This window comes from Gossypium raimondii, chromosome 3 (assembly GCF_025698545.1).
Source record: "Gossypium raimondii isolate GPD5lz chromosome 3, ASM2569854v1, whole genome shotgun sequence".
Classification (NCBI taxonomy): domain Eukaryota; kingdom Viridiplantae; phylum Streptophyta; class Magnoliopsida; order Malvales; family Malvaceae; genus Gossypium; species Gossypium raimondii.
This window is the reverse complement of record NC_068567.1, coordinates 3,748,516-3,757,984: the sequence shown is the minus strand read 5'-3', so window position 1 is coordinate 3,757,984 and position 9,469 is coordinate 3,748,516. Positions and strand designations below refer to the sequence as shown.

Sequence of the window (9,469 nt, the reverse complement as noted above, 5' to 3'; positions counted from 1 at the left end):
AAAAGAAAAGAACATGTGATGAAAATTTCTGAAATTATTGATTAAAATATTTAAAAAACCAAATTTTAATGTAATAATTTCTCCTTAAAATTTTCACCAACTACAAGATAATTATCCTAAATAAAATTGGTTTTAAGACATTGATATGATAATCATAAATAAATTACCCACAAAAGAAAAAGAAAAGATTTGCTTACCTGTACTTAAATATTCATGTACTTTAAATAAGCTCTTATATATATATATATATATATGCTTTGCAGTAGCTACCTTGTAAGATCAAAATTGCCACAATTAATTCCAATAAAACCCCAAATTTCCTGAGATTTTTTCTTACCTCTTTGAAAAAGTTTTGACATAAATTTTTTTTTTTGGTGCTTGATGGAATAACCCTCCCAATTTGATTATTTTATTTTATTTTATTTTGTTATTCCAATTTCTACATTGCTAAATCCATTTCTTTGAAGTTCTTTTGGTTGCTTAATGGATCAACCATTGCTGCCAAATCCAGATGCCAAAGAAGCAGAAGCAAAGGTGGTTTGCTTTGGTGTCTTATAGAAATAAAGTAAGTTCTGAAAAGTAACTTTTTTTCTTTTTCTTCCGTTAAATGCTTTAATGGGTCTCACCCATGGTTTTGCAATGGTTGTGAATGGTGGGTTTTTGTTTGCTGTCATTGTTAAAGCTTGAAGTTGATGTTTTGAGGGAAAAAAGTTCAATCCCAGAAAAGTACTGTTAGCTGTTTTTTCATGTTCTTTTACATGCCAGAATATATATTTTTTTATGGTGTTTATATGCTTAAGATTGAAAATTTTATTTTGTCTATGAGATTCGTTTTTTGTCTTGGGAAATATCAGATTTCTTTCAAAGTTTGATGGAGAAATGTGTATGTGGGGTTTACTGTAAAGTTTTTTTTTTTCATTTTATATTGGATGGGAATATACTATGCTGCCTTTTGACGGATTTTGAACGTACACCCAGAAAAATTCTGCTTTTGACTGATAAAAGAATGTTTCAATTGTGTGCCAAAAAAATTGAATGTGAGTATTGCAATGTTGCAGAACTCTGTTTAATCTTTGCATGTTTGCTGTGTTATGGATCTCTCTATATAATGGAAAAATTAGGTGAAGGATGAGAAATTAATTTTATACCGTCTTGTTTTGTATCTTTTTACATTTAGTTAATTTGTGGAGTTGCTTTTAAGTTTTGTTGTTTGTATTAGTACTAAATGCAGTGGTTTTCACTTTGTGTTCATCAGGGAATTGCAGTGAAATTTGTGGAGTTGGTGCTTTTGTTTATCTCATAGTTCGATTACAAGGTACTGCAGGATCGATTGACCGAAGAGCTATGCTTTTTATGTTTCATGTTTCACCCCTTTTCCAGCTTCTCTTTGTTTTTAATCTTTAAATTTGGGTTGATTTTTGGTGGGTTTTCAACTGGTTTCTAATCCGTTATACCGATTCCTTATATAGCTGGTTGAAATTTGTGAATTGATATGATAGTATTAGCAGATTTATTTGATTTCTAAAGTTAAAGTTGGTTTGTTTTGATGGAATGATTAGAAAATGGATGAATTTGTTTTTGAAAAGTTCATGTTTCTCTTTCAGATCCGTTCTCGATTAGGGGTTTGGTCCATTGCCTAAAACTATGTTTTTTCTTTCGTTCTTGCGTGTTGGGAAGTAGGCATACTTTGTTGATAACCTGTTTGTAGATCCTTTCCAATGTGGTCAAAGTATAAAGTTTATCCAATGGGTACAAATGTTATCCTTTTGGTGGGTGCTATGGGTGTTTATGTTGTTCTTTAGGGTTGTAATTGCAGTAATTGCGGTTTTGCAGGGTACAGACTATGGCATTTACTAAAATGTTGAAGAATTTTGAATCAAGTAGGCTTTTGGAAATTGGATTTTGGAGGTTTTTACCGGTTTTTGCTCTACTGGTTACTATAACCGACGGGTTAAATTCTGAGGGACAGTTGCTACTGGAGCTTAAGAATGGTTTTCGTGATGAGTACAACTATCTTTGGAACTGGAAGTCCACTGATGAGACACCTTGTGGATGGACCGGTGTCAGTTGTTCTTCATACTACAAGCCAGTGGTTTGGTCTGTTGATTTGAGTAAAATGAACCTTTCTGGAACCGTGGACCCCAGTATTGGTGGGTTGACCCACTTGAAGTTTCTTGATCTGTCTTACAATCGGTTCAGCGGAAGTATTCCCAAGGAGATACGAAATTGTTCGTTTTTGGTCTTTCTTTATTTGAACAATAACCAATTCAGCGGTCCAATTCCCAGTGAATTGGGTAGGCTGTCTTATTTGAGCAGTTTGAATATATGCAATAATAAAATCTCTGGTTCCTTTCCAGAGGAGCTCGGGAATTTGTCCTCCCTCGAGGAGTTTGTGGCATACACAAATAGCTTGACTGGGCCATTGCCTCGCTCTATCGGGAATCTCCGGAAGTTGAGAATATTTCGAGCAGGGCAGAATGCATTTTCCGGTAGCCTTCCTGCTGAAATAAGTGGATGTCAAAGCTTGCAAATGCTTGGTCTTGCCCAAAACCATATCGGAGGAGAACTGCCTAAAGAACTTGGAATGCTTGGAAGTATGACTGATCTGGTTTTATGGGAGAATGAGTTGTCAGGGTTTATTCCAAAGGAGCTTGGAAACTGTACAAGCCTCGAGACACTTGCATTGTATTCAAATGCTCTTGTGGGGCAGATACCTGCAGAGATCGGGAACCTCAAGTTTCTGAAAAAGTTGTACCTCTATAGGAACGAGTTAAATGGAAGCATTCCGAGAGAGATAGGGAATTTATCTCTTGCAACTGAAATTGATTTCTCAGAGAATTATTTGACGGGTGAGATCCCACCTGAGTTCGGGAAGATAAAGGGTCTACGCTTATTGCACCTATTCGAGAATCAGCTTACCGGTGTCATACCAAATGAGCTTAATAGCTTGAGGTACTTGACGAAGCTTGACCTTTCGATCAATTATCTCACAGGTCCCATTCCTTATGGTTTTCAATATTTGACTCAAATGGTTCAGTTGCAGCTTTTTGACAATTTTCTTAGCGGTACCATTCCAAAGCTGCTCGGAGTATACAGCCCACTTTGGGTGGTTGATTTTTCGGACAACCATCTGACAGGAAAAATACCTCTTTATCTTTGTCGACGTGCTAACCTTATTTTATTAAACCTTGGAGCTAATAATCTGCTTGGAGATATCCCGACTGGGATTAAGAACTGCAAGACGTTAGTACAACTTCGTCTGGTTGGAAACCGGCTCAATGGTAGCTTTCCTTCTGAATTATGCAAACTGGTGAATCTTTCGGCTATCGAATTGGGGCAGAACAACTTCACTGGACCAGTTCCATCAGAGATCGGAAATTGCAAAAAGCTACAAAGGCTTCATATTGCAGAGAATCAATTTAATTCTGATCTGCCTAAGGAAATCGGCAATTTGTCCGAACTTGTGACTTTTAATGTCTCATCTAATTTGCTTTCTGGACGGATTCCTCGTGAGATAGTTAACTGCAAAATGCTTCAGCGACTTGATCTCAGCCATAACAGCTTTGTGGATACTTTACCAAGCGAGTTCGGGACCCTTACTCAGCTCGAGATTCTGAAACTTTCAGAGAATAAGTTCTCTGGAAATATACCTGCAGCTTTGGGGAACCTATCGCGTTTGACTGAGCTGCAAATGGGCGGCAACTTATTTTCTGGTGAGATACCTCAAGAGTTAGGTTCCCTTTCGAGCTTGCAGATTGCAATGAACCTCAGCAATAACCACCTTACCGGAAATATACCACCGGAGCTTGGTAATCTTAATTTACTGGAATTTCTCCTGCTCGATGATAATAATTTAAGTGGCGTAATCCCCAGCACGTTTGAGCACCTATCGAGTTTATTGGGATGCAACTTCTCGTACAATAACTTAAGTGGACCTTTACCTGCTATCCCATTGTTCCAGAACATGCCTGCAAGCAGCTTTGTAGAAAATGAAGGGCTTTGTGGTAGGCCTCTTCAAGATTGCAATGTTGATTCGTCTTCTCCTTCGGCGCTACCTGTGAATAATGATACACGAGGAAGAATGATAACCATAATTTCAGGTGTTGTAGGTGGTGTTTCCATTGTTCTCATTATAATTCTTATATATCAAATTAGACGTCCACCTGAAATCATTGCACCATCGCAAGAAAAAGAGATATCATCTTCATCTCCGGTTTCAGATATTTACTTTCATCCGAAGGAAGGGTTTACTTTTCAAGATCTAATCGAGGCTACAAATAACTTTCATGAGAGTTATATTGTTGGACGGGGAGCTTGTGGAACAGTTTATAAAGCCGTTATGAATTCTTTACAAACGATTGCTGTTAAAAGGCTTGCATCAAATGCTGAGGGAAACAACATCGAGAACAGTTTCCGGGCTGAAATTCTAACACTAGGGAAGATTAGGCATCGAAATATTGTGAAGCTTTACGGTTTTTGTTATCACCAAGGTTCCAATCTGCTTCTTTATGAGTACATGGAAAATGGTAGTTTGGGTGAATTGATTCATGGTAGGGGCTCTTGTAGCTTAGAATGGCCTACGCGGTTCACAATCGCCCTAGGAGCTGCCGAAGGTCTTGCTTATTTACATCATGACTGCAAACCGAAAATCGTTCACCGTGATATCAAGTCCAATAATATCTTACTTGATGAAAATTTTGAAGCACATGTTGGTGATTTCGGTTTGGCAAAAGTGATTGACATGCCCCAATCTAAGTCCATGTCGGTGGTTGCTGGATCATACGGCTACATTGCCCCTGGTAAGTTCTTCGGCCTTCCATCTATTTGTCCTATCAATATTTTCTTGTTTTAAATTATTGACAAATATATCCATTGTTTATGACAGAATATGCATACACTATGAAGGTAACCGAAAAATGCGACATCTATAGCTACGGGGTTGTTCTTTTGGAGTTGTTAACTGGAAAGACTCCCGTACAGCCATTGGATCAAGGAGGTGATCTCGTCACGCACGTGAGACATTATGTTCGTGACCACTCATTGACTTCCGGGATACTTGACGACCGCTTAAACCTTAACAATAAAAGCATCGTCAATCACATGCTAACTGTCTTGAAAATTGCTTTACTATGCACTAACTTGTCCCCACTCGATCGACCGTCTATGCGTGAAGTTGTAGTGATGCTTTTAGAATCCAAGGGGCATGACGACGACAACTCCATGACCTCTTCTTCTCATCAGTCTATGTGAGTACTCACATGTTCATTAACCGAGACGAAATATTTTTTGGCTGCTGATTCTTCCTGATTATTTAACCTGTACATATTTCCATGAAGAAAAAGATTATACAATACAATACAATGTAGTAACACCATTTGTGCAGATTTTGCTCCATACCTATGTATCTCAAACATTTTGATATGAATTAGATTCTCTGAAAATGTTGAAGCTATGTTTTACTGTCTTTTATTCGGACATAGATATAGGGATATGATCATCCATATGTAGTAAAGATTTGCACCTTATTTTCAGATTCTTTGCTGGAAACTTTTCCATGAAGGTCTTGTAAATCTATATTACTCTTGACTCTACTTTTTTTGAAGCACTCGTGTCTTGGACACCCTTATGAAGACATAATCCTTTGAGGACCCTCTAAATGCATAGAAAAACTTTTAAAAAAAATTAAATATACTTATTAGAGTTGTGTGATCCGAATCATTGTTAAAGAAATAATAAAAATGGTAAAGCTAGGGGATATGTGTAGGATTTAAGGCCGAGGGCCGAAACTACTTCTATTTGACATTGATTAGAATAATATTTTTCAATCTTTAAATAGATGTAGTCGAAACTTGTAATGGCCCAAATTTGAGGTTATCGAAACAGTGGTTTCGGGACCACAAATCCGATGAGAAAAATTTTATTTTTCTTATATTTTTATGGTCTACAATTTCACAAAATGATTTCGTGAAAATTTCGTTCGAAAATTTCGACGTTTGGGCACTCAATTTAGTCAAAAGGACTAAATTGTAAAAGTGCAAAAGTTGAGTTCTACATGTTAGAGGTGTCCAATTGTTATGAAACTTTAAATTGGAGGTCCTTATATGGTAATTATACCATTGGTAACTTGGTAGACAAAATGGACATGAGATAAGTGAAATAGAAAATTTTTAAGTTAGGGGCAATTTGGTAATCTAGTAATTAAAATGAATTAAAAGGAAAAAGATGACAAATTATGCTCATCTTCTTCATATGAACGAAATCAGCAAGGGGAAGCCATAGTTAGGGTTTTCAAGCTTCCAAGCTCCATAGTAAGTGATCCCAAGCCCGTTTTAATGTTCTTTACGTTTTGAGATCCCTTAGCTTAATTTAGCTTATTCTAGCAATAATTTAACCTAGGGTTTATATTTGGAAAAATACCCATAGGTGAAAAGTGTTTATTTTGATGTTTTATGATAGAATATGAAGCTAGAAATTATGTTAAACAACTTTTGCTAAGCGATTTTAAGTGCAAACGAGTAAAACGACATAATCGGTAAAAATACCTAATGTTCATAAGTACATGTTAGAGTGGGAATTTGATGTTGCCATAAAAGGGAAAAATGTTCAGAATGTTATAAAATATAAGAATAAGAGATGAAGTTTAATTTCCGAGCCTTGGGGCAAAAATGTAATTATGTAAAAGTTTAGGGGCAAAATTGTAATTTTAAAAAAGTTAGAGTCAATGGCTGTTTTGTTGAATGTGAGTATTAAATAAGTTAAATTTACTATTTTAGATCAAGAAGTACGAAACTCGAGGTTAGACAAAGGGAAGAATAAAGTTGAAGACTAAGTTGGTGAATTTGGCTATAATTGGTACCGAGGTAAGTTTACGGTAAATAAATGCAATATTTCCATATTTATTATCAATGCTGTTATTTTCCAGCAACTATGAATTTATTTTATGAATTTATTTGATGATGATCTAAGCATGAAATGATAGAGAATTAAAATTAAAAAGTCCAGTTGATACATAAGGATGGTCTTGGATACGAATGTCATGACATTTGGGTAAAGAGGTCCCATGTAAGACCATGTCAGGACATGGCATTGGCACCGAGATGAGAGGTCCCATGTAAGACCATGTCAGGACATGGCATTGGCACCAGATGAGATGTCCCATGTAAGACCATGTCTGGGACATGGCATTGGCACCGAGATGAGAGGTCCCATGTAAGACCATGTCTGGGACATGGCGTTGGCACCGAGATGTGAGGTCCCCCGTAAGACCATGTCTGGGACATGGCATGGGCACCGATATGAGAACATCCCATGTAAGACCATGTCTGGGACATGGCTTTGGCATGTTATTATCAGAAGAGACCCGAGTATCCTTATTATTCCAATGTAGCTCAACGGGCTTGTAAATGAATCATGTTCATGAAAGTTCAGTTTAAAGCATAAATGGCAAGCTCAGGTAAGTTGTAAGACTTAAGAACTTATTATACTATCAATTGATGTTCAACGATGCAGCAAGGATTGAGTAAGTTATGCACACAAGTATTCTAAGTAAACAAGTAAGAGAACTAGTATGAGATTAACTAAAGAGTAAACTAGAGATATAGACATTGAGTTTAATTATTTAAGTTAAATATTGTTATTTATTTGCTAGTGAACTTACTAAGCTTTATGCTTACTTCTTTTATTTCTCTTTCTCTTATAGTATTGCAAAGCTACTTCAAGGATCCTAAAGAAGTCGGAGATCGTCCACACTATCAACCACAACTGCTCGGTATTTTATATCGAATCACGTTTGAGTTATGGCATGTATAGGGATTTAGTTATTTTGTATGTTTGTGATTATGATTTTGCTAAAGAATGGTGTGTAAGTATTTGATGATGTATGGTTATTAAAATGGTTAAGTATGAAGGTATTTGTTGTTATAAGAGTCTAGGTGATAAATTATGCATGGAAATCATGAAAGGATAAAATTTTGCAAAGAAACAGAATTCAGGCAGCAACAGTGACGTGACTTTGAAAAATCACCCAAGATAGTATAAAATGAATTAGAGGGTGAATGATATATGGAATTAAAGCTTGTTGAGTCTATTTTCATGGAAAAATAACGGTGTAGCGAAAGGAATTTTATATTTTAAGATATGTGAATTTTCGTGAGACAGGGTCAGAACAGTTTTTGGTGTCCCCTGTTTTGAGTTTAGAAAATCATTAAAAATTGTACAAAAATGGTTATGAGTTATAGTTTATATGTATAGATTTCTCATTGAGTTTATTTTCTGTAGAAACAAGTAAGAACTTCATATGAAAATCCTACAGTGAGAAAACTTATTTTTAGTGACTAGAGGTCAGGGCAGTCAGGTGGTGAAACAGGGGAGACTTTAACTAATAAACTGTACTAATTGGCTGAACCAAAAATTCTAAAAAATTTATGGTGAGTAGATATATGAGTCTAGTTTTATGGAAAATTTACGGAATTAAATTTCGAGTTCTGTAGCTCAAGTTATAATTAATTTAGTAACTGCTGCGCGATTGGACAGGTTTGCTGTAAATAGTGAAATAAATTTTCAAACCTAGTTTTTATGCTCCGAATTGGTAAGATAAGCTAAGTAATACCTCGTGCTCGACTCCGGAAACGGTCTCGGGTAAGGGGTGTTACAAAACTCCTCTTGTATCATTTAGTTTTTAATATTAGTAAATTTATTCTTCTCTGTCCGTGGTTTTTTCTCGAGAGGGTTTTCATGTAAAATTTGTGTGCTTTTATTTTTCTTTATTTTTGCGATCATTCCATTGCCATTATCAACATCAATTTTAACAATATCCGTATCAAGATGCATTCTCATATTTGACACCGACATTGTAATCCGAATAACATACTCGTGTCTGATGGTAACACCTCTAATAGGGCGGAGTAAAGAGGTTTGTTTTCTTATCTACCCAGATATAGTGAAATTTAACCTAAGCTCAACTATAATATTTTTTTTCTTTAAATCCTAAACCCTAAATATAAATGATATACTTGATCTTAACCAGATTTGATAATATATTAAGAAGTCCAAGAGTTATTGTTTATGGTAGGCTTAATAACAAATATGGCCACTAACGTTTACATGTTTTGTCAAAATGGTCATGATTGTATTTTTGAACAGTTTTTAGCCATCAAGTTTTTCTTTTTAAACAAACGGTTTGATTTATTCATTATCTTTTGAAATCTCTCAATAAACAAACATACGTTCAATTTGAAACTTTTTTAGATAATTACGTTTATTTTCTTTAAATTAAGAGTAATTTTTTAAATTTCATGTATGATTTATTTATTTTATTATTTTCACATGTAATTATCTTATTGAGTTACACAAGAAATAAACTAATCTCATTAAAAATATTCCATATCATCCCGTTACTTTTTTTTAATGGTATTTTTATCAAATCTGTTAGAATAAACCGTTTGAAAAAAGAATAAAGGCTGAAAAATAA

General features: G+C 35.3%; 1 protein-coding gene across 1 annotated transcript; it reads left to right on the top strand.

The window, feature by feature from the left end:
- The first annotated feature begins 299 nt into the window (after positions 1-299).
- Positions 300-7,902, top strand: LOC105796612 (probable leucine-rich repeat receptor-like protein kinase At2g33170). Its single transcript, XM_052628004.1, has 6 exons — positions 300-565; positions 1,256-1,315; positions 1,834-4,799; positions 4,886-5,246; positions 6,774-6,860; positions 7,700-7,902. Exons 3-5 carry the CDS (start codon positions 1,844-1,846, stop codon positions 6,814-6,816), a joined length of 3,360 nt encoding a protein of 1,119 aa, XP_052483964.1. The 5' UTR covers positions 300-565; positions 1,256-1,315; positions 1,834-1,843; the 3' UTR covers positions 6,817-6,860; positions 7,700-7,902.
- The last annotated feature ends 1,567 nt before the right edge of the window (positions 7,903-9,469 follow it).

What these genes read in the sequence shown, in the direction of transcription:
- LOC105796612 (XM_052628004.1), top strand. Translation starts at nt 1,844, where the DNA reads ATGGCATTTACTAAAATGTTGAAGAATTTTGAATCAAGTAGGCTTTTG. An exon ending in ATACGGCTACATTGCCCCTG is followed by an intron (nt 4,800 to 4,885) that starts GTAAGTTCTTCG and finishes TGTTTATGACAG; the next exon opens with AATATGCATACACTATGAAG. An exon ending in TCTTCTTCTCATCAGTCTAT is followed by an intron (nt 5,247 to 6,773) that starts GTGAGTACTCAC and finishes TTACTATTTTAG; the next exon opens with ATCAAGAAGTACGAAACTCG.